The sequence below is a fragment of the Mustela erminea genome, chromosome 2, assembly GCF_009829155.1.
Source record: "Mustela erminea isolate mMusErm1 chromosome 2, mMusErm1.Pri, whole genome shotgun sequence".
Classification (NCBI taxonomy): Eukaryota; Metazoa; Chordata; class Mammalia; order Carnivora; family Mustelidae; genus Mustela; species Mustela erminea.
The window spans coordinates 140,448,929-140,474,307 of record NC_045615.1 but is presented as its reverse complement, the minus strand read 5'-3'; the positions used below and the strand labels follow the sequence as shown (position 1 = coordinate 140,474,307).

Below are 25,379 nucleotides of genomic sequence, written 5' to 3'. Positions count from 1 at the left end.
CCTGGATTTGTGGCCCCATGCTTGCCCGTATTAGCTTGCAGGGTTTGTAACTCTTTAGTTTTGCCTGGCTTTCCTTAACATAGCACCTCCCTGGGTACCCTGTTTACTTCATACCACCCCCTGACCTTAAGAGGTTGGCAAAAAGTTGGAAAATCTTTCACAGTTAACATTAGCCAATTTAATCATTGGCTATTCTATTTGCTAAGCTGTTTGAAGGAGATATTTGTGAAGTCATTGGTATTAGGGCATTCTCTCATATATCAAGTTTTCCATAGTGCCTGTGAAATGATATTGCCCACTTTACTAGAAGAATGATAACCATGATAAAAACACACCAGACATTTATGTTGTTTTATAATAATAAAAGCAGTTGCTGCATACAGCGTTTATGCCGTTCACTGATGGTGCTTTATTATATTATTTAATGAGTCAGGCACTATTATTATCCCTGATATATGGATAAGGAAACTGGGCTCAGAAAAGATAACTCAACCTGCTCAAAGTGGCACTTCTAGTAAATGGCAATGTCAAGATTTCATTCCAGGCAGTCTGCCTAGTTCCAGAGTCTGTTTGCTTAATTACATCTTTTATTTTATTGAACCAAAGCAACAAATGCATTCTCTGTATTATTCATCAACACAAACATTTATAAATCCTATATATCTTGGGATTTTAGGTACAAAAAAATCCTATGATTTTCCTGTGAAAAGCTGAAAAACATTTTATTTTTATTTTTCTAGATCCATATAAGAATGTTAACATTTATTTTGTGCTAATTGTAATTTTATAACTTGTTTGATGGAAAAAGAACTTTTCCCCCCTCCAATTCTCAAATATTTTCTCAATCTAGAAGTTTCTTAACTAGAGCCATTGTCCTGTAGTAGAAATTGTCCCAAGCTTGGGTTCAAGAAAGTAAGGCTCTAGACTAGGTCCTACATGTTAAGTTCCTTCTCTTACGCATTAGTTTTTTCATCTGTAAAATGAAATATTTGGACTATGATAACTCTTTTTTTCTAGCTCTCAGATTCCGAGATTCTACTGCTGTGAATTAGAAATTATTTTTTTCTCTTTAATTTCTAAATTCTTTATGATATACCTATTATATATTTAAACTTACTTTAAAAATCCTAAAGAATGTACGCTACAATATACTTTAAAAGTAGACTTATTTTGAAATCTAGGCATGCCAGTTGTACATGTATTTCTTTAGTCTGATTTAAAAACAAAACCCCTTTTGGGGTGCCTGGCTTACTGGCTCAGTCATTGGAGCATGTGACTCTTAATCTTGGAGCCGTGAGTTCAAGCCCCATGTTGGGTGTAGTGATGACTTAAAAATAAAATCTTTAAAAACAAAACAAAGTTTTTTAATCATCTGTTTTTTACTTTAGGTTTAATCCTTTTTCTTTTTCTTTCTTTTTTTAAAGATTGTATTTATTTGTCAGAGCAAGAGAGAGCACAAGTAGGAGCGGCAGGCAGAGGGAGAAGCAAGCTCCCCGCGAAGCAAGGGGCCGGATGGAGGACTCGATCCCAGGACCCTGAGATCATGACCTGAACTAAAGTCTGATGCTTAACTGACTGAGCCACCCAGGCATCCCTCATTTTTCTTTTTTTAGAAAAAATCCTTTTTCGGGGCATCTGGGTCGCACAGTTGGTTAAATGTTGCCTTCAGCTCAGGTCATGATCCCGTAGTCATGGGATCAAGTCCTGCTTGGGCTCCCTGCTCAGCAGAGAGTCCGCTTCTCTTTTTCTCTGCCCCTCACCCTGCTCTAGTCTGCTTCTCCCTCTGCTCCTTACCAGGCTTATGCTCTCTCGCAAATAAATAAAATCTTTAAAAAAAAAAAAATGCTTTTTCTAATTATAATGAAAAACAAAGATTATTATCAAAACAAAGATTATTTTAAAACTGGGAAGTAGTACTCTCAGTGAAGCAGAAAATAAACTGTCTATAATCACCAAGAGACTAAGGTCATTTTAATATTTTGGTGTATTGTTTCTTATCCTTATGTAGTTTTTTCTTTCTAGGGATTTTTTAAAAAGATTTTATTTATTTGAGAGAGAGAGAGAGAGCGCAAGTGAGAGGGAGCGAGAGTGGGGGCTGGGGGGGAGGAGCAGAGGGAGAGGGATAAGCAGATTCCTTGGTGAAAGCGGGGCTCGTTCTCACATCCCTGAGATCACCACCTGATCCAAAATCAAGAGTTGGACACTTAACCAGCTGAGCCACCCAGGAGCCCCTGTTTAGTTTAAAATAGCAATGTATGTTACAGAAATTTTGGAAAACCAGGAAATAAAATGAAATATCACCCATTAAGCTTATTGCCTATGATTAACCATGATTAATATTTTGATGGATTAACTTTTTAAATTGTTTTTTGTTAAAAAATTGAGACCAGGGGCACCTGGGTGGCTCGGTGGGATAAAACCTCTGCCTTCGGCTCAGGTCATGATCTCAGGGTCCTGGGATCGAGGCCGGCATCGCGCTCTCTGCTTGGTGGGGAGCCTGCTTCCTCCTCTCTCTAGATGCTTGCCTCTCTGTCTGCTTGTGATCTCTGTCTGTCAAATAAATAAAGTCTTAAAAAAAATTGAGACTGTACTTATTTTGTATTCTACATTTTTCATTTAACATATTGGGAACAGATGCCGGTATCATTATGAGTTCTTAAAGTATGAAATATAAGGCTCTATTAGATTTCAAAGAACAGAACCACTCAGGGGACCTTAAGCAGTAGAAGTTTATTATAAGAATGCATGGATACTAAGGAAGACAGGAAGCTTTGCCATTGTACAGCCAGGCTTCAAGGAGCCGAATATTATTGTTTATGGACGTAGTGCAGTCTGGTTATGAAGTTCTTCTGTTCACTTTTCTCAACAGCATGTATCCATTGCTCCCTGATCTAATGTCTGTCACAGTGACTTACTAACTTTCCATTCCAGCTTTTGCTGTTGCAGTATGAACTGGCATGGCAGACTGCTTTTCCCCTCTGTCTCATAGTGTCTGCTTACTATTGGTTTCAGCTTATTCTTTACTTCTGCTATCAGATTGAGTTAGTTAATGTTGTCCAGGTTGGATGCCGTTGTTGGGCCTTGCCATCTCATATGCTGCTAACCAGCCCAGGTATTAGCTGTTCTTAGATGAGATTCCCATTTGTGGTCAGATTCACCACAGCACCTGGGAGCTCCCAGTCAGGCACTCAGAATGACAGGCTACTCTCTAGTATACTTGGTTTTGAGTTGTACAGTGTCTTTTCAAATTGATGTATTATAATTAGTATAATTGACATTTTTATTGTTTTAGAACTTTCACTGTTAAAAATTGCACTGTAACTGAGAAGCAAGAGAAAATAAGCACAAAGCAAAACAAGTTGAAATCAAATTCTTGAAGTTCTGTATTTAAAAGGTAAAATTCATCATGAGAGTGCAACATAATTCTGCTCAAAATAACAGTGCATTAGTGAATTATAAGAGGCATTAATATGAGGAGATACATGGAACATGGAAGAATTAAAAATGAAGTAAAGAGGACTAGAGATTGTATGGTCTTGAATTGTAGAAAAGGTTGAAATACATTTAGGGGAACTATTGATTAGTGAAACCAAACTCCCTGTTTGTTTATGATAAATTACCTAGTTAATACCAAATAATAGATTCATCTAGAAGAGATTATGATAATGGCATTGTATATTATAAAATGCTTTAAAAATATTTATTTAGCAACAGTTATACATGTGAAAATTAAATCTTAATTTAAAGAATAACAAATAAAATGTATAATACTCCCTTACCAAAATAACACTGTAGAAGACTTCATTATTCATTAACATATCTGTGCCAACTGTAACTATTTTTTTCTGATACATTCCTAGAAGTAGAATTGACCCACTAGTACCCGGGGTCAAAAGGTATGAATTTGTTTTGACTTTTATATATTATCAAATTGTATTCTGAAAATATCTGTTATTTTGTAAGTTTTCTTTTTTTACAGTTGAGATCCCACTGTATGTGCAATTTTGTGTTTTCTTTTTTACTTAATACTATAGTGTATGTATACTCTTTGTTACTAGTTTGCAAACTTCATTTTTTTAAACAATTTATTTGTTTATTTGAGAGATTATTTTCTAGGCTGGATTCCTGAGAGGAAAATTACTGTGACAAAGGTCTAAATATCTGTAATGCCAAATTGATTTCTGGAATGTTTGTAATAATTAAAAGTTCCATTCACGATGCATGATATTTTCCATCGTAAGACCTCCTGCCAAATATTTTTTAGTTTTATTTACAGATTATTCTTTGTAGATAACTGAATTAAGATTCTACCCACCTTGAATCTTCTCTTTTGAAATTACTAAGGGCTACTTGGCTCTTTTTGGATTAATGCAATGTTAGATTATTAAGTTTGAAGAGAGTTTGGCTTCCTACCCATTACTCTTCTTTCAACCATACCAAATTATCATTTTATATGATAAAATTTGGTTTTTTTGGTCCTGTGCAGGGATAATTGTACTTTGATTTAGAATAAAGGAAGTTATTCTTTGCCATATTTAAAAACTTTAAACTTGGAGAGCATAATAGATAAGAGTAGTTTATAATGCTGTCAAATTAAGGTAAATCGTACATCTCATTTTTACTGCTAACAGACCCTACTTCCTGCCAAACTTAAAACAAAACAAAACAAACAAACAAACAAAAAAAACAAAAAAAAGCACTCCCCAAACTGGGACTAAGGTAGTATCAAAGCTAAGTAACCTCTGTGGCATCAAAACCATTTAAGGTGATATTGGAGTTACGTTAACCAATATGAAGTATGCCTTTCCTTATACATTTAATAAAATAAGATGAACTTCTTAAAACTTTATCTGTCAGTATTGCTTTCATTGGCCTAGAGTTAAACAAATAAAAGCTCTCTCAATAAAATAAATCTTTAAAAAAATGAAGTTTGCAAACTAATAACATAGGAGATACATATAATATACAAAAAACCTGGCAGAAATCAAAGGCACTGCAAGGGAGGTATTTGCTGTATCCTGTGCCAAATAAGACATTCCCCACTCTCAATACTCAAGCTCTTTGCTGGGAGAAGGCGTGCTCTAAGAAGGGGGACCTGCTGAAAGGAGTTGTTTTCAACTACCCTGTTGAGTGGTCTCATGAGTAAAGAAATGTAGATTAAAGTCTGGATTGTGGTAGTTTGAATAATGAATGAAAGGTGAGATAAAGATAGTAAATGTGAGGACTCTTTCAAGATACTGGATGAGGAGAAGAGGTAGATGCCCTCATCCATTAAGGGAAAAAAAATAGAGCTTCATATTCTCAAGCTGGGTAGACTTGGTTTGTAAGGAGCCAAAAGAGAGAGATCAAGATAGTGGATTGCAGAGGAGACTGGAGGGGATGCAACCAGAAGCAAATGGTTAGCTTTTAGAAAGCTTGCCTCCATTGAGAAAGATGGTAAATATACCGAAGACACAGGTAATTCTAACTGGGGTGAAGACAAGAGTCTAAACTGTCCTTAGAGAGTAGGAAGGTGTAGGAAAAAGTTAACATAGCAGGCTCCAGACTGCTGCGCTTAGAAGTACTTGTTTGCAGTGTTGGCTCTTGGCTGAAATCTGGGAACTTAGACTTTAGGAGAGTCTCCAGTATTCCCCAAATTGGTAAGAACGGTTCCCTGAGCCTAAACTGTTTGAACAAACCATGTGACTTATACTGAACATCTGTCTTCCTTCTGGGAATCTGGAATTTTGGTATAAGTTAAGTAGAGGGTGCATGTTAACCAGTTCCTGTTAAAAGCCTTGGGCACTGAGTCTCTAATGAGCTTTCCTGGTAGACAGTATTGTACATGTTGTCAAAACTAGTTGCTGTAAGGATTGTTGTATTGCATTGTACATATTGTACATGTTGTTGTATTGTACATATTGTACATATTGTCAAAACTAGTTGCTGTAAGGATTAAGCACCTTCTTGTGTCTTCACTGAGAAGACACTCTCATAAGCTTGCTCTTGGTTTCCTCTGGACTTTGCCCTATGTGCCTTTTCCTTTTGCTGATTTTGCTTTGTATCCTTTTAACTGTGGATACAACTATAGACTGAGTCATGTGAGTTCTCCTAGTGAATCATCAAACCTGAGGGTAGTTTTGTGGATCTCTGGCACAGAAGGAGTGACGTGGAAGGCTGAAAATGATGGTTGAGATTTGAAACAATGTGTTAGAAATCATGGGCATCAGAGGAAGAGAGAACAATGGTGTGGAAATTTGCAGTGAACTGTTAGTGGAATGTAGACATATTTTATGTTTTGGAAATTGATTAATTTATTCAGCAAATATTTATTGAGTATCAGGCATTGGGCCAGGTGTTTGGGGTATAAAGATAATTAATATACCATACCTACCCATAAACAACTCATTTATCAGTAGGAAGGTAGGCTTGTAAACATAATTATGATAAGGACTGTGATGTAAGTCTTCTGTTGTAGGATCTTGTTATCCTGAAGTACTATGTAGAAGGTGTTCAGCAGTTGTGATTTGAATGAATTCTCTTTAAGTACTAGTATATTTGAAAGCTTGTAATAGGTAAGAGTAAAATATGTTTAGCTTAATATATTTTATCTTGTCATATTTGCCATTCTTTGAAAAAAATTTAAATCTTTTATCATTTCTGAAGCCATTAGTGTTTTAACCATAATTGAGGAAAGGGTCTTTTAGGTAATAGGCGTAAATATAGATATAACACACATCTACATGTCTTCATTTTCTTTTATACCATCTAATGGATTGACAGTAGGTATTGAATGGTAAAAGACAACTGTTGGTAGCACTTTGTCAGTGCTTACTTTCTTCTTTATTTCTTCTCTCCCTCTCTCCTTCTATTTCTCCCTCCCTACTTCTCCCTACGGTTTTCCTTCTGCTTTTATTGCCTGTGTGTACCTAGGAGACCTCTTAAAATTAAAAACCATTGCTCATTTCCACTAGTATCATTCAAAGCTAGGAAAAAAAAATATTAAAATAGTATATTTTGAAGTTAGTTTTTAAGGCATAGGTGGTGACTCAAATATTTTTAAATGAATCATTTTTTTCTTTAGTGCTGGCTAACTTTCTACCTCTTATTATTTATTCATTATTTATTTATTTTTAAATTTTAAAAAAGATTTTATTTGAGAGGGCATGCATGAGCAGAAGGGCTAGAGGGAGAGAGAGAAGCAGACTCCCCGCTGGGCAGGGAGCCTGATGTGGGACTCGATCCCTGGACCCTGGGATCATGACCTGAGCTGAAAGTACACTCTTAGCCAACTGAGCCACCCAGGCCCCCTGAACCTTTTTTTTTTATATAAATAAAGCAAGACTGTCATTTCAAGGAAAACAGCTGATAGCATTTGTTGTCTATAATGAAATTCTAACTTTCAGATAAAAATTAGAATTTTGGAAAAGTTGTATTTGTCACCATGAACTTGACAGCTTCCCATAGGTAAAAGACCTTTCCGATGAGATCAGTTTCATGTTAATGAATGTGCTGATTCTAATATCATCCAGTGAAGTGTGTCAACATTTTTGAAAATCTGAATAACTCAATTTACTCATATTTTCAAGGGACAGATGTATGAAGTTAAAAATCAGGTATAGGTAAAACCATTCAAAATGCAAGATATACCAATGAAATTTAATTTAACAGAGTATTAAAGTTCATTGATGTAGTTTCAGTTTCCTTCCTTGTAATAAACAGTTAAGACACTATCCCTTGTCAAGTTTTATTATATTATCAAGAGTGATATACATGAATTTCTAACTACATACCTAGTGAGGCCTAATTTTCTTTATAAAATCAACCAAAGAGCATATCACAGCAGATGGAATGCGCAAAGAGATTTGAGAACCCAGCTGTCTTCCATTGTCAGACATTAAGGAGGTGTGGAAATGGAAAACAGTATTTTTCTCTAAAATTTTTTTGTTTGAAAAAGTTATTTCTCATAAAACTGATATTTGTTAGCATATACCAGGCTCATTTATGAATAAGTTTTTTTTTTTTTTTTTTTTTTTAGGGGGAGAGAGAGTAAGCTCATGGAGGGCGAGAGAGAAGGGGCAGTAGAAGAAGAGAATCCCAAGCAGACCCCACGTTGAGCATGGAGCTCCACATGGGGTCACGACCCTGGCATAACAACCTGAGTCAAAATTAAGAGTCGGTTGTTTAACTGACTGTGCCATGCAGGCACCCCATGAATAAGTTTTTTTTTTTTCTTTTAAAGATTTTATTTATTTGACAGAGATCACAAGTAGGCAGAGAGGCAGGCAGAGAGAGAGGAGGAAGCAGGCTCCCTGCTGAGGAGAGAGCCGGATTCAGGGCTTGGGATCATGACCTGAGCCGAAGGCAGAGGCTGTAACCCCCTGAGTCACCCAGGTGCCCCCCCCTGCTATGAATAAGTTTACAAAGTATTTTAGGTGTCTCAGTTCTAACGTCTAATCCAAAATATTGATAAATATAAACCACATTAACCTTATCGAGGTCCTTAAGGATTTAAGAGAGCAAAAAGGTCCTTATGCCAAACCTTGGAATCCCCCTTTAGGGCCAAATTGTATTCCAAATGGAGGTGAAGAAAGAGTGCCTGATTATCATGGCTCACTCTGTCAGTAATCATGAGTACTTGATTTGAATATTAAATGTCTTGTTTAGAGATTTTAATTATTTATTTGTCAGTACAAGCAGCAAGAGAGGGAGAAGCAGGCTCCCCACTGAGTAGAAAGCCTGTCATGGGGACCCTGGGATTGTGACCTGAGCTGAAGGCAGACACTTAACTGGCTGAGCCACCCTGGTGCCCTGTTGTTTGGATTTTTTTTTTTAACATTTTATTTATTTATCTGACAGATTATAAGTAGGCAGAGAGGCAGGCGGGCGTGGGGTGAGGTGGGAGAAGCAGACCCCCTGCCGAGCAGAGAGCCCAATGCTGGCCTCAATCCCAGGACCCCGGGATCATGACCTGAGTCAAAGGCAGAGGCTTAACGTACTGAGCCATCCAGGCACCCTGTTTGGAGATTTAGAAGAGGAAGCGGAGTACAGTTGGGGTTCGCTCCTGTGGGCTGGGGAGACCTTAAGGACTTTAAGTGCAGCATTATCTTGACACTTGTTTCGGGTAATTCTTGTTCGGTGGGTGGAGAAGTGCAAGTAAGGGGAATGGAAAAATCATTAGCACCAAGTTAATGGCTGGTGGAAAGCTAAGCACTTTCATATCGTGATAATCTTGTCACTGGATAATCTTTCTTGAGACATTTTTTTGGGGGGCGACATGAACAAAGTGGAAGGTTTACTATCTGTTCCTAAGATACAACTTAACAAAAAAGTGTAACTGAAGAGGAGTTGAATGAATGTCCTTGGAACCTGACTTAAAAGGAATCCTGACCCGCAGGACTAACAGGGCAATTAATTAGCTGATTGTGCTCCCTGGGTAAGGAGTTAAAACTCAGTCACATGGCCAATAAGGAAATATTGAGGCTCTAGAAAGAAAGGAATTTAGGGTTTAAGCTCATCCTGGACTGCTCCCTCAGCATATTATATGGTGGCAAACAAAATAATTTAACCTGTGTTAAGTGTCTTAATGGCTGGAATGAAAGGGAAAGACTTTTCTAGTTAGGAAACTTGGTGGGGGCTCCTGGGTGGCTTCGTTGGTTAAGTGTCTGGCTCTTCTTTTTGGTCTAATTCATGATCTCACAGTCATAAGATGGACTTTGTACTGGTCATGGAGCCTGCTTAAGATTCTCTCCCTCTGCCTTTCCCCTGCTTGGCATGTGTGTGCGCTCTTTTTCTCTAACAACAACAACAACAATAAATAGAAAGGAGACTTGGAGATATCTGGTTGTTTTCTAAAAAATTTCAAAGACCAGTTGGAAGGAGATGGTTAATTGGAATAATAAACATGGTTGAGGAGCACCTGGGTGGCTCAGTTGGTTAAGCGTCTGCCTTCCGCTCAGGTCGTGATCCCAGGGTCCTGGGATTGAGTCCCACATTGGGCTCTCCCTCTGCCTTTTCTTCATCCCCCCCACCCCCAGTCATGCTCTCTTTCTCTTTTTCTGAAACAAATATATTCTTTAAAAAAATGGTTGAAATGGAAACTATTAATTGAAAGAGAAAATCTTCAGACTAATGGACATAATACTTGAAGAGATAGAATTTAAAATTTATACTCCATAAACATTTGCTGATTGTCCTCTTCCCTAAGGGAAATAGATGAAAAGGAAGTACATTATCTAGAGACCTCACTGAGAGCTGTCATTCTAGCATGTCACACCTCTTCCCCATTTCAGGAGTTTTAAGATTGGAAATGAGTTATCTCTTGGGGCAAGTAGAACCATGTTGCACTGAGGCATATAGACAGAAAATGGGTTTAAGTGAGTCTGTCAGTCTTAGAAAGGCATTAATGCCTGAATTACATAGAACAGTAATAGTTGCCAGTGTGTGTTTAGTGTGAAAAGAACTTTGCATTGGACTTAGGTAGTTGCATTTTAATCTTTTTGATAAATAGTATCCATTCTTTCTAAAGACAGATAATATCATTCAATGTCAGATTAACATCATTCAATGCTGCAATAAAATAATGTATAAATCACTTAAGATGAAGATAAAATGGTCTCCAGTGCCACCATCCACAGGTAGAAAAATCTAGATAATGATGCAGACCACAGCCTGACCTCTGAAGTGTTCTGTTTGCCTTGCACAGTATTTTAAAGATGGGAAATTTTTATATAGAAATCTGGTTTCCCAGTTCCTCTTAGAGAAAAAAAGTCATATCACTTCTGAGATATGGGCCTGTATTCTAATATGATAGTAATCAGCCGGATCTGACCCATGACTCACCCCCCCCTCCGCCCATTCTGTATACACTCCACTTGGCCAGCCTCCACCATTCCTTACTGCTTTCATATAGCCCATATTACTCGATTTCCCTGTTTAGCTGTACTGATGGTTGAGTAAAGAGACTCCTGACCTGGCCAGCTGTTTCATGCAGAATATCTCAGGAGATACCTCTTGCTATTGCAAGCTACCTAAAGTCCAGTACTATGTACTGGTAAGTGTTATTAAGACAGTGAATGTGAGGAGATGGATGTTAACTAAACTTACTGTGGTAATCATCTCAATACATACATGTATCAAATCATTATGTTGTATACCTTAAACTAATACAGTGTTGTATGTCAAGTATATGTCATTAAAACTGAAAAAAAGTTTGGATATTTTTTTTTTTTGATCCAACAAAAGTTATATTGAAGTAACTCAATTTTTATTTCTAGGTGCAATGAGCTATTACCAATGTGTCCTTGAGTATTTTGTTCTTTCCTAATAACTTACACAAAGAAATAGTCAAGTGCCCAATCCATCCTCGTGATTTTTACAGACATTTAAAAGCTTAAAGATACTAAAATGTACTACGTCAGTTCCATTTCTTTGGGGTTTTGTATACAACAAGTGTTGTACTTCTAAGTTAAAGTAGGCAGGCAGCTATCACCTTGTTCCAGATGTTTTTTAGCATTTTCTGGCTGCAACAACAATATGCTGGTCTCAGAAAATGCCAGCCGATGAACTTGCATTCTTAGATATGTTACAGCTTTATTGAGTGTTAACACGGGGTCTTGACCTAAAGAATAATCGGTGGCAGAGATCGTAGCTTTCTGGTACTTAGTTGGAAGAATCTCAGTAATTTTTACAAAGTTGAATAATTGTATTATTTTCCATTACATTAATATTTTGTTTATAAACAGAGTCCCAAAGAAGTAATATCTTTCTGTATTTTCAGCCTCTTATACAAAAGTTTTTATTCAGCTGCTAAAATTGCTTGTTACATTTCATACATTGCAGATTACAGTGTTTTTGTGTTTCAAACTTCCATTGTTACTCTGTATATCGAGTTGCATCTGTTTACTTGACCTTTGATTAAGTTAGATGGCTTTTTTTCAACATGTGTGTGTGTAATGACATATTTTTCTTCTTTTTTTAAAAATAGATTTGGACTGAGCAACAAATTTGAATCAGAATTCCCTTCGTCATTAACTGGAAAAGTGAGTGTCTGTCATTTACTTAGGTACTATTTATATACTTCAAAAGTAAAGTCTTTTCATAACAAATTATAAAAACAATTATTTTAATGAGACATGCTTATTGACATTAATATTGCAGTGTTGTTATTTCTTAAAATTTTTCTTTAGGTAGCTCCCGAAGAATTTAAAGCCAGCATCAACAGAGTTAACAGTTGTCTTAAGAAGAACCTTCCTGTTAATGTACGTTGGCTACTTTGTGGCTGCCTTTGTTGCTGCTGCACATTAGGTTGCAGTATGTGGCCAGTTATTTGCCTCAGTAAAAGAGTAAGTTGAATTAATATATTTTAATTTAAATTTAGAAGTCGACAAGCAAGTCTTGCATTCATCTAGTTTTTATTTTTTTGTATTGAACGAGTCATACCATGCTAAATACTATAAAAAATGGTCTGATCTAGTAGAGGAGTGATAAAGTAAATTATGGTATGTCCACATGCTGTTACATTAAATTTAATTATAAATTTCATTCATAATTTTTATGACCTAGGAAGTTATGTAAGAGTAGAAGAGAATACAACATTCTCTCTCTCTGTATACGTTCATGGTGGTATAGCATAGTGTTTGAGAATGCTGGGTTCAGATCTATCAGTTATCTCTGTGACTCTAAGCAGGTTTCCTAACCTCTTTAATCTCTAGTTAATTATCTGTAAAATGGCAGTATTCACCCACCTGCTTGAATAGGATTGTTGTAAGTATAAAATGAAATAGTATATGTAAAGCTATTACCAAAATAGCTCAAAGTATCTAATAGATATTGACTAATAGCATTATTACTAATATTTATGGTAGTACCCCTAGAAGAAATAACATGGTTACAGTGTTTATTTCTAGTTGGTAAGATTATGGGGAATTCTGGTTTCTTTTTAAGAAATTTTTTCTTTTGTATTTTACAAATTTTCTGAGATGAGTGCATAATGACTCTGTAATCAGAAAAAATGATTTAAAGATTCATAATTTTGATTGCTTATAATGAAAAATTTCCAAGATATGGGTAAAGATATGGCAAGTTGTTATAGATGGAACACATTACATTTTTGTTCAGGTTTTAAAAAATTGTGGTAACGATATATATAAAAATGAAATACTATGAATGATTTGTGTGGCTCCATTTCATTTTATCATCAAATAATGATAGGAAATATGGAAAAGCAAATTCTGTTTGTCTCTTGATTTCTGTAAGTAGTATATTTCTACTGAAAAAAATTTCACTAATACATTTTATAGATAAGGAGATAATGCCTTTGTAGTAGGATTAATTTTGTAATATTTACTTTAATATTCATATTTATTTTTTCTCCAAAAATATTTCTTCTTTTTTCCTCCATATTTCTGACCATATCATCTTCAGACCACAAAATTTTTTTTTTTTTTAAATTTTCAGTTTTCCCTTGAAATTTGCCGCTCTTGGAGTTATAGATCCTCTCACTCCCTCCTATTGGTAGGGCGTTTTCATCGTTTAAATGACTGCTGTCTTAGGGTGCCTAGACTGGAGAAATATACTTGGTTATATACCTGACAACGATTTATATTCAGAACATGAGAAGGACTCTAAAAACTCAACAGTAAGAAATGACTATTTTAAATGGGCAAAATAGGGGCACATGGGTGGCTCAGTTGGTAAAACATCTGCCTTTGGCTCAGGTCATGGTCTTGGGGTCCTGGGATCGAGCCCTAAGTTGCGCTCCCTGCTCAGCGGGGAGCCTGCTTCTCCCTCTCCTTGTGCCTCTCCCCTCTACTTGTGCTCTCTCTCTCTTTCAAGAAGATAGATAAAATCTTAAAAAAAAAAAAAAAGTGACTTCTGTATCCTGGTTATTACTTAACCTGAGGAATCATAAGAATCTTATTTTAGAAATCTGTGTGATCTAGTTTTTTTTGAGGTTTTGAGATCCTTTTTTTGTTTGTTTGAAGATTTATGTATTTGTTTATTTAGAGAGCTAGCAGGGGGAAGGGTAGAGAGAGAGAGAATCTCAAGCAGACTCCCTGCTAAGGGCAAATCCCAGCATGGGGCTCGATTCCACAACCCTGAGATCACCACCTGGGTCGAAATCAAGAGTCTGATGCTTAACTGACTGAGCCAGCCAGACGCTCCTGTTTTTTACTTTCTAAATGAGAAAGCAAGATATTGCAATATGTGCACAACATAGGATTTAGAAAACAAAACTTAACTTTCTATTCCTCTGTAAGCATTTTTAGCAACATAAGATCACTTTTCAGATGATTTCATTAAATTCCTTTTTATTTGAATCGTAGGTTAGATTGATTTTTTTAGGCTATTCTCTATAGTTTCGGAAAGCACATTTCATTTAACAGAGTAGTATTCAGTCTATGGTCTCTCTTTGTATGTATATAATTAAAATTTATGTGGACTTTACTATCTAGTGAATGCAAACAAATAATGATTATTGTTAAATAAAAAGCTGTGCATTTCCGTGTCTTGGGTGTAAACTATTATATACCCATGGAGAGAGTGACATCTCATGCATGTATAAAGGTGTTAGTTACCCTGAAAAAAGTAGTGCTGTGTACAGTGGGAGCAGGATAATTTAGAGCAGGAATTTTTAACTTTCTTTTTGTCGTGAGTCCTTCTGGTGTTCGAGGGATGCCTATGAACCCTCTCTTAAATAATGTTTTATTTGTATTTTAAAAGGTTTAATGTATTTTATTTATTTATTTTTTAAGATTTAATTTATTTATTTGGCAGAGAGATTACAAGTAGGCAGAGGCAGGCAGAGAGAGAGGAGGAAGCAGGCTCACCACTGAGCTGAGCGGAGAGCCCGATGCGGGGCTTGATCCCAGGACTCTGAGACCATGACCTGAGCTGCAGGCCGAGGCTTAACTTGCTGAGCCATCCAGGTGCCCCAAAATGTTTAATGTATTTTAAATGTGTTAAATGAAATCCACAAGGTTACAAAAGAAGCCAGTTTTATGAAATAAAGTTAATCAAAGTACTAAAACCCCTCAGTTAGGGGCGCCTGGGTGGCTCAGTTGGTTAAGTATCTGCCTTCAGCTTGGGTCATGATCTTAGGGTCCTGGGATCGAGCCCCACCTGCAGCTCCCTGCTTAGCAAGGAGTTTGCTTCTCCTTTCCCTCTGTGCTCTCTCCCTTTCTTGCTTTCTCTCAAATAAAATCTTAAAAATAAGACCCCCTCAAATACATTATTTATAAATGTTTATTAATGCATACAAAATAAGATAGCAGAGAATCTATGGTAATATGATGTGATAGGAAGTGATAGAGATAGAGGTCCAGTTTATTCTACCACAGTTAGCTGCATACATTCATAACCTAAGGAAACTATACCACATTCCAGTTAGAGGTTAGTAAAAATGAAGATGAATTTTTGTTTCATCCACTTTCATAGATTCCTAGAATTTTATCTAGGTATTGCATGTTAAGAGTAGGAACCCTTGACTGAGAGGTACTAGTATAAATAAAGGCTAAAACCCTGCCTGATCATTAGCCTCTGAACTGTTCCTTTTTCCTCATTTGTGATGTGGAGTATGGTTAGAATTGTCTCAGAGTCTTAAGACAAATCAGGACCGAAAGCATACTTTATATGCAGATCAGCATTTTCAGCTTCATGACATTATTCAGGAATTTGGGTGACTAAATTTCTGCCTTAATTTTGAAATCCATCTCCCAACTGAGTGTCCCTTTTTATGAACTGATCCTGTTCTGGAGACATTGTTTTTAAATCTGTATTATTATTATTGTTCCTTCCAAATTACCTTTCCTTTTTTAAAAAATTGCCATAAACTATTTTTAAAAATTATTTACCATAAAGCAAAATCCATTCTTCTTGGTATATAATTTTATGCTTTTTGACAAATGCATATAGTTGTGTAAAACCACAACCAAGATGTATTACTAATCTCTCCAAAAAAACCTGCCTTGTACTGTCCCTTTGTAGTCATACCCTTTTCAGCTCTTAAACCCTGACAACCACTGATCTATTTGCTTTCCCTACAGTTTTGCCTTTTCCAGTTTGTTATATAGATGGAATTATATAGTATATATAGCCTTTTGAGTCTAGCTTTTTTTTTTTTTAATCTAGCTAGTGCATTTGAGATTCATCTATTTTGTTGCATGTATCAATAGTTTATTCTCTCTCTCTTTTTTTTTTGTCTGAATAGTATTCCATTGTATGGATGTGTTATAACTTATTTATCCACTCACCAACTGAAGGACATTGGTTCCCAATTTTGGTGATTTTGAATAAAGATGGTATAAATGGGGCTATAATAATAATCTTTGAATAAAGATGCTATAAAGGGGGCACCTGTATGGCTCAGTTGTTAGGGATCTGCTTTTGGCTTGGGTTGTGGTCCCAGTGTCCTGGGACCGAGCCCCCCGTCGGACTCCCTGCTCAGCTGGGGGGCCTGCGTTTCCCTCTCTGCCTGCTGCTCCCCCTACTTGTACTTGCTCTCTGTGTCAAATAAATACATAAATAAAATCTTAAAAAAAAAAAGGTGCTATAAATGTTCACATGTATGTTTTTCTGTGAACATAAGTTTTTTGCTTTTAGGAGTCAGGTTGTTGGATCCTATAGTAACTGTATGGTTAATTTTCTAAGAAATTACCAAATTATTTTCCCAAGTGGTTTTCCCATTTTACATTCCAGCCAACAGTGTCTGAGAGTGACAGTTGTTCAGCACCTTTGCCAGGACTTGGTATTGTTAGTTTAAGAAATTTTAGTCATTCTGATAGATTTGGTGGCATCTCATTCTGGTTTTAATTTACATTACCCTCATGACTAATGGTATTGAGCACTTTGCCATTTGTAAAACCTCTTTGTTAAAGTGTTTATTCAAATATATTCCCCCCTTTTTTTTTTTAAGATTTTATTTATTTGACAGAGAGAGAGAGAGCACAAGCAGGGGAGTGGCAAGCAGAGGGAGAGGGAAAAGCAGGCTCTCTGCCAAGCAGAGCCTGAGGCGGGGCTCGATCCCAACACCCCAAGAACATGATCTGGGCTGAAGGCAGATGCCCAACCGACTGAGCCACCCAGGCGCCCCTATTTTGCCCATTTAAAATAGTTATTTCTTACTGTTGAGTTTTAGAGGCCTTTTCGTGTTCTGAATATAAATCTGTTGTCAGGTATATAGCCAAGTATACTTTTCCAGTCTGTAGCTTGTCTTTTTATTCTCATAATGTCATTGGCAGAGCACAGTTTGATTTTGATGAGGTGTGATCTATCAGTTTTTAAAAAATAGATTCTGTGTTTGGTGTTATATCTAAGGATTCTTTGTCTAAACCAAGGTCACAGACTTTTTCTCCTATGATCTCTTCTGCATTTTTCTTTCAGCTCTGTGACCCATTTTGAGTCAGTTTTTTGTATACTTGAGAGGCACAAGTTAAAGTTCATTTTTTCTGTAGATGACTGTGGGTTATTTAGCACCATGTGTTGAAAAGACTGTTTTCTTCCCTCATTAAATTGCCATTGGATGTTGACAAAAGTCAGTCAACCATATTTATATAGATCTGTTTCTGAACTCTGTTCTATTGATCTCCATGTGTGTCTCTTGATTTTAATACCATATGGTCGTCTTTACTGTAGCTATATAGTATGTCTTGAAATCACGAAGCGTGTATTCCAAACCTGTTCTTATTTTTCAGGATTGTTTTGTCTATTCTAATTTGTTTGCCTTTCCATGTAAATTTTAGAATCAGCACGCCAGTACTATGTCTAAAAATTTTTTTTTGATTAGGATTGAATCTACAGACCAGTTTTTGGGAAAATTGACATCTTAAGTCTTCCACATGGCATATCTCTTCAGTTATTTAGGTTTCTTTGATTTTTTTCATCAGTGTTTTGTAGTATTTCATGTAGGATACAGATAATGCACATATTTTATTAGCTTTATATGTATGTATTTCTTTGTGCATAGGGCTTTTGTTAATGGTAATGGTATTTTTAAAATTTTGATTTCCAGTTCATTGCTTGTACATAACAAGTACAATTGATTTTTACATATTAACTTTGTGTTCCGTGACCTTTCCAAATTCACTAATTAAATTCCAGAATGCTTTTGTAGATGCCACAGGATCTTCTATGTAAATAATAACCATGTTGCCTGAGAATAGTGATAGTTCTATTTCTTAGTTTCTAATCTGCATACCTTTTATTTATTTTTCTTTTTTTTTTTTTCCACTGGGCAAGACTTCCAGTAAAATACTGAATAGGAGTGGTGAGAGTGGACTCTGCTTCATTCCTGATTTTCTCTGTTGTTTTCTGTTTTGAAAAACTTAATTGACTTTTTTGCTCTTATTTTTATTATTTCTTCTTGTTTTGGATTTCATTTACTGTTTCTTAGTTTCTTAAACTCATTGAAGAGGATATTGATGTGAGAGTTTTCTTTTTTATATGCTGGTATAAGCATAGAAAGCTAAAATTTTTCTCTAAAGCACTGCTTTGACTACATTCTATATTTTATTTTCATTCAGTTCAAAACATGTTGTGATTTTCCCTGAGACTTCCTCTTGATTATGTGTTATTAAGAAGTGTGTTATTTAACCTCCAAATATTTAGGAATTTTCCAGACACCTTTGTGTTACTGATTTCTAGTTTAATTCTATTGTCAGGGAGTGAGTATACTTTGTGTGATATCATTTTTTAAAATGTGTTGTTTCGGGGCGCCTGGGTGGCTCAGTGGTTTAAGCCGCTGCCTTCGGCTCAGGTCATGATCTCAGGGTCCTGGGATCGAGTCCCGCATCGGGCTCTCTGCTCAGCAGGGAGCCTGCTTCCCTCTCTCTCTCTCTGCCTGCCTCTCCATCTACTTGTGATTTCTCTCTGTCAAATAAGTAAATAAAAAATCTTTAAAAAAAAAAAATGTGTTGTTTCATTTTATGGCCTCAAATATAGTGTATTTTGTTAATGATGTCTTTACAGTTTTTGTTTTTATTTCTGCAGCTTTATTGAGATGTAATTCACATACAGTATACTGCACATATCTAAAGTGTACCATTTGATGAGTTTTGTCTTATAATTAACACCCATATACATGTATACATCAATGTATACATTTTCTAGAGTTTTATATAAATGCAACTGTTCAGTATGTATTCTTTTTTGTTTCTTTCACTCATAATTATCTTGAGATTCATCTGTGTTGTTAAATCCATGATATTTCCTTCCCTTTAATGCTGAGTAATGTTTTATTGTGTGGATATACCACATTTATTTCCTGGATTGCCATATGTGTTTCCATTTTTCATCTTTATAAATAAAGCTGCTGTGACAATTCTTGTTCAGGTCTTTTTGTAAACATATACTTTCCTCTTGAGTAAAAATTTCTAGGAATAGAGTAGCTTGATCCTGTAGTGTATATGTGTTTAACTTTTTAAGGAACTGAGAAACTATTTGCCAAAGTGGTATTACTTTACATTTCTACCAGCAGCATATGATAGAGTCTCTTCTGCTGTATTCTTTTCTTTTTTTTAAAGATTATTTATTTATTTATTTGATAGACAAGAGATGACAAGTAGGCAGAGAGGCAGGCAGAGAGAGGGAGGGGGGAAACAGACTCCCTGCTGAGCGGAGAGCCTGATTCATGGCTCCATCCCAGGACCCTGAGATCATGACCTGAGCCGAAGGCAGAGGATTGACCCACTGAGCCACCCAGGCGCCCCTGCTGTATTCTTGTCCACATTTAGTATGGATAGCCTTTTTAATTTTAGTCATCCTAATAGGAGTGTAGTGTTATCATTATGGTTTTAGTTTGTATTTCCTTAATAATAAATGACGTTGCACATCTTTTCATGTTTATGTAACATTTGTGAATGTTCTTTGTTGAAGTGTTCCAACTTTTTTGCTTTTTTTGTTACTGAGTTGTTTCTTTATTGTTGAATTTTGAGACTTGTCTATATATTATGAGTACAAGTGTATACTTTAAAAGATTTATTCCAATTAGTGGTTTGACTTTTTATCCCCTAACAGTCTTTTCAAAAGCAGAAATTTCTAATTTTAATAAAATCCTATTGGTCCATTTGCTCTTTTATGGATTGTGCTGTTAATGTTATACCTAATAGCTCTTCCTCTGCCTAACTACAGAGATTTTTTTCCTGTGTTTCCGCCATAATTTTTATAGTTTCAGGTTTTGCTTTTCGGCCCAAGATTCATTTTGAGTTAAAATTTTTGTATGGTACAGTGTTATCAATGGAAGGACTGAAGTTAAAAAGTTGTGTGTGTATGCATGTATAGAAATCCAGTTGTTCATTCACATTTGTTATAAAGGCTGTTCTTTCTTCACTGACTTGCCTTTGTACTTCTGTTGCAAAACAGATACACACACACACACACATATATTTCTTAGCTCTGTTCTGTTCTTTTGATGTGTTTATTTATTTTGATGCCCGCACCACACTGTCTCTTGAGTTGTAGCTTTGTAATTACATCTTATAATTGGGTAGTGTTAGTTCCCCAACTTTGTCCTACCTTCCCAGTTTTGCTTTTTACATTGTATTCCATATGGATTTTACAATCAGTTTGTCAGTTTCTACAAAGGAAATCCTGTTGGAGTTTTAGTTTGGATTGCATTGAATCATGCATCAATTTTGAGATACTGATAACTTAAAAATATTTAGTCTTTTGACCAGGAAACAGTGTCTCACTCAATTTACTTAAGTCTTTAACATTCTTTTCTGAGCAATGTTTTAAGTTTGAGTGGACATGTCTTGCATATCTTGTATAGATTTACTCAAGTATTATTTTTTATGCTCTTTCAAATGGTATGTATTTTTATTTTTTATTTATTTTTAAATTAAAAAAAAAGATTTTACTTATTTATCTTGACAGAGAGTGGGAGAGAGCACAAGCAGAGGGAGTGGCAGGCAGAGGAGAGGGAAAGGGAGAAGCAGGTTCCCAGTTGAGCAGGGAGCCTGATGTGGGGCTCAGCCCTGGAACCCTGGGATCATGACCTTTTTAGCTGAAGTCGGACGCTTAACCGACTGAGCCACCCAGGCAACCCTATTTTTAAATTTTTAAATTAAGTTTTAATTCCAGTGTAGTTAATATATCGTATTTATTAGTTTCAGTGGTGATGAGTATCTTTTCATGTGTCTGTTGGCCATCTCTATGTATGTATTCTTTAGAGAAATGTCTGTTCATGTCTTCTGCCCATTTTCTAATTGGAATATTTGTTTTTTGAGTATTGAACTGTTTATGTTTTTGATATATGTTGGGTATTATCCCCTTAATTGACTATGTCATGTGCAAATATCTTCTCCCACTTAGTATGTTAGTATGTTGCCTATTAGTTTTGTTGGTTGTTTCCTTCACTGCACAGAAGCTTTTTATGTTAATGTAGTCCTAGTTTATTTTTGCTTTTATTTCCCTTGCCTCAGAAGATGTAGATAGAAAAATGTTGCTATAGCCAGAGAAATTACTTCTGTGCTCTCTTCTAGGATTTTTATGGTTTCAGGTCTTATATTTAGGTCTTTAATCCATTTCAAGTTTATATTTTTGTGTATGGTGGAAGAAAGTAGTAGTTTTATTCTTCTGCATGTAGCCATCCAGTTTTCCAACATCATTTATTGAAAAGACTGTCTTTTTTCTATTGTATATCCTTTTCTTCTTTGTTGAAGATTAATTAATCATATAATAGTAGGTTTATTTCTGGATATTCTCTTCTCTTCTGTTGATCTGTGTGTAGTTTTGAGCCAGTACCACACTGTCTTGATCACTACAGCTTTGTAGACTTGAAGTCTGAAATTGTGTAGTGTATATTTTTAAAATTTCAGTTATTTTTTTCTTGCCAAGTGTTTAGTTTTGCTAAACGCACCTTTTCCATTAACTTATTTGTGGAGTATTGAATTTCTTTATAGACAATCATATCATCTGCAATGAAGACAGTATTGCTTTTCTTTGTAATAGAGATGTTTTTGTTGCTTTTCTTTATTGGAGTGACTAGAATCTCCAGAAAAACATTGATTAGAAGTAGTAAGGATAGATATTCTTACTTTGCTCCTGATCTAGAAGAAATGAATTTACACTTTCTTCATTTCAGATATTAATTGCAGGGTTTTGGGTTTTTTTGTTTGTTTGTTTTAAAGATTTTATTTATTTACTTGACAGACAGAGATCACAAGTAGGCAGAGAGGCAGGCAGAGAGAGAGGATGAAGCAGGGTCCCCGTGGAGCAGAGCGCCCAATGTGGGGCTCGATCCCAGGATCCTGGGATCATGACCTGAGCCGAAAGCAGAGGCTTTAACCCACTGAGCCACCCAGGTGCCCCAATTGTAAGGTTTTTAAAAATTTAATGATTTTATTAATTTATTTGAGAAAGAGTGCACACAAGTGGGGGAAGGGGCAGATGGAGAAGGAGAAGCAGACCCCACTGAGCAGGGAGCCCTAGGTGGGACTCGATCTCAGGACTCTGGGATCATGACCTGAGCCCAAGGCAGATGCTTAATTAACTGAGCCACCTAGGTGCCCCAATTGTAGGGCTTTTGTAAATGTTTTTTCTTATCAGCTTGAGGAAGTTTTATTGCACTAATTTGCAGAAAGTTTTTATTTGGAACACATGTTGGATTTTGTCAAATGCCTTTTTCCTCTTTAGGAAGATTTTAAAATTAGGAATATGTTGAATTACATTTATTGATGTTAAACCAACCTTATATTCCTGGGATGAACCCAATTGGCTGGTTATATCTATTTCTCTTTTTATATTTCTTCTGGATTTGACAGAATACAACTTTGTTTAGAAGTTTTACATCTAGGGGCTCCTGGCTGGCTCAGTTGGTGGAGTATATAACTCTTGATCTCAGGGTCATGAGTTCAAGCCTCACATTGGTGTGGAGCCTACTTTAAATAAATAAATTAGTTTAAAAAATTTTTACATCTATGATCATGAAGGGTACTTTCCTATAGTCTTTTCTTGTAGTATCTGATTTCAGCATCAGGGTAATGATAGCCTCATAAAATGAGTTGGGAAGTGTTCTTTCCTCTTCATTTTCCTGGAAGAGTTTGTGCAGAATATGCATGGTTTCATCTTTAAATTTTGGAAGAATTCACCGATGAAACCATTTGGGCCTGGAAGTTTTTTTGTTAGAAGAGTTTAAGCTACAAATTCAATTTCTTAAATAGATACGGGACTTTTCAGGACATCTTTTTTATCTGGGTTAAGCTTCATAGTTTCTGTTTCTTAAGGGAATTGTCCACTATATCATAGTTGTTTATAATAGGCATAATATTTACTAATTACCTTTTTAACCTTTTGTAAAATCTCTAGTGATAATTACTTTTCTTATTCCTAAAATTTTTAATTTATCCCTTGTCTTCCTTTTTTTTTTCCTGGCCAGTTTGGCTAGAGGTTTATCAATTTTATTAATTGACTCAGAGACCAGTTTTTGGTTTCATTATCTATTCTTTTGATTCTGTCTTATATTTAGTTGGTTTTTAGTTTGACTTTTATTATTTCTTTCTTTGAGCTTAGTTTTTTTTTTTTTTTTCTAGTTTCTTAAGGTGGGAACAAAGGTCATTAGTTTGAGACTTTCTTCTGGTGTTTAGTATTACAAATTTCCTTCCTAATTTATGCATTCATTGTATTGCCCAAATTTTCATATGTTGTGTTTTAATTTTCATTGAGTTCATTTTACTTTTATATGTCTCTTTTGATTTCTTCTTTGACCATTGCATTATTTAGAAATATTTTATTTAGGCTTTAGATATTTTGGGGACTTCATAGAGACCTTTTTTTTTTACTGATTTTTAATTTAATTTGTAATAAAAAACTAACAGTTTGGTTAGATAACACTTTATTTTGAATCCCTATAAATTTATTAAGGATTGTTTTATTCCAAAATATGAGCTATCTTGATAAATTAATTGATTATTGTGCACTTGAAAAGAATATGTGTTTATCTATTACTGGAGGGAATATTTTATAAATGTCAGTTAAGTTTGTTGATATGTTTAGATCATCTGTATTCTTACTGATTTTCTGACTGTTCTATCAGTTAACAAGAGAGTAGTATTACAATCTCTGACTATATGTGATTGTGGATTTATCTATTATAGTTTTTGTTTTATGTACTGTGACACTGTAATTAGGTACATAAACTTTCAGGTTTTGTATCTACTTTGTGGGTTGACCTCTTTATCATCGTGAAATTGACCTTATTTATCTTCACTATTTTTTTAAAAAAACTACGTTGATATTAATTTAGCCATTTCTACTTTCGTTTTATTAATATTCGTGTGGCAGGGGCACCTGGGTGGCTCAGTGGGTTAAGCTGCTGCCTTCGGCTCGGGTCATGATCTCAGGGTCCTGGGATCGAGTCCCACATCGGGCTCTCTGCTCAGCAGGGAGCCTGCTTCCTCATCTCTCTCTCTCTACCGGCCTCTCTGCCTACTTGTGATCTCTCTCTGTCAAATAAATAAATAAAATCTTTAAAAAAAAAAAATATTCGTGTGGCATATATTTTTTCAATTTTTTTGCCTTTAACTTATTTGTGCCCCCCTATTTAAAGTTCATTTCTTGTGTGCCTGGGTGGCTCAGTTGGTTAAGCATCTGCCTTCAGCTCAGGTCATGATCTCAGGGTTTTGGGATTGAGTCCCACACCAGGCTCTCTGCTCAGGGGGGAGTCTGCTTCTCCCTCTCCCTTTCCCTTTGTGCTCTCTCTCAAATAAATAAATAAATAAAATCTTTTAAAAAACAAATGAAGTTCATTTCTTGGGATGCTTGGGTGGCTGAGTGGGTTAAGCATCAGCTCAGGTCTTGATCTCAGGGTCGTGACTTCAAGCCTGGTTTTGGACTCTACACTGACCATGGAGCCAACTTAAAAATAAATAAATAAAGTAAGTTAATTTCTTATGGGCAGTGTTGATTCTTGCTTTTTCAAAAATTCAATCTGTCAGTCTCTGCCTTTTAGGGATTTTGGACCATTCACATTTGTTGTGACTAGTGATAAGGCCAATTTAAAATTTCATTTTACTATTTTTTTTCTACATCAATTTTTTAGTTTCCATTCTCATTTTCTGCCTTTACATTTTTCCAAGTAATAAGTTATTGAGGTGAAATTCACATAACATAAATTAACCATTATAAAGTGGATGACTTAGTAGCATTTAGTACATTCACAGTATTGTATAATTATCATTTCTACCTAGTTCCAAAGCATTTCCATCACTCCAAAGTAGAACTCCTTACCTTTTAAGCAATTTCTCTTCATTGCCTTCTCCCTCCAGCCCTGGCAACCATCATTTTGTGTTTTGTCTCTTTGGATTTATCCGTTCTGGATATTTCATATAAATGGGAAAGTGTGACGTTTTGTGTCTGTGTTCTTTTACTTAGGATAATGTTTTTGAGGTTCATCCATGTGTCAA

At 35.7% G+C, this 25,379-nt stretch overlaps 1 protein-coding gene across 1 annotated transcript in view; it reads left to right on the top strand.

Annotated features, from left to right (window-relative positions):
• Positions 1–25,379, top strand: part of CHIC2 (cysteine rich hydrophobic domain 2) — a 58,913-nt gene that overhangs the window by 11,431 nt on the left and 22,103 nt on the right. Inside the window, exons 2-3 of the mRNA XM_032334333.1 lie at positions 11,966–12,020; positions 12,168–12,323. Coding sequence (XP_032190224.1) covers positions 11,966–12,020; positions 12,168–12,323 — 211 coding nt within the window. The remainder of the gene's footprint in view (positions 1–11,965; positions 12,021–12,167; positions 12,324–25,379) is intronic.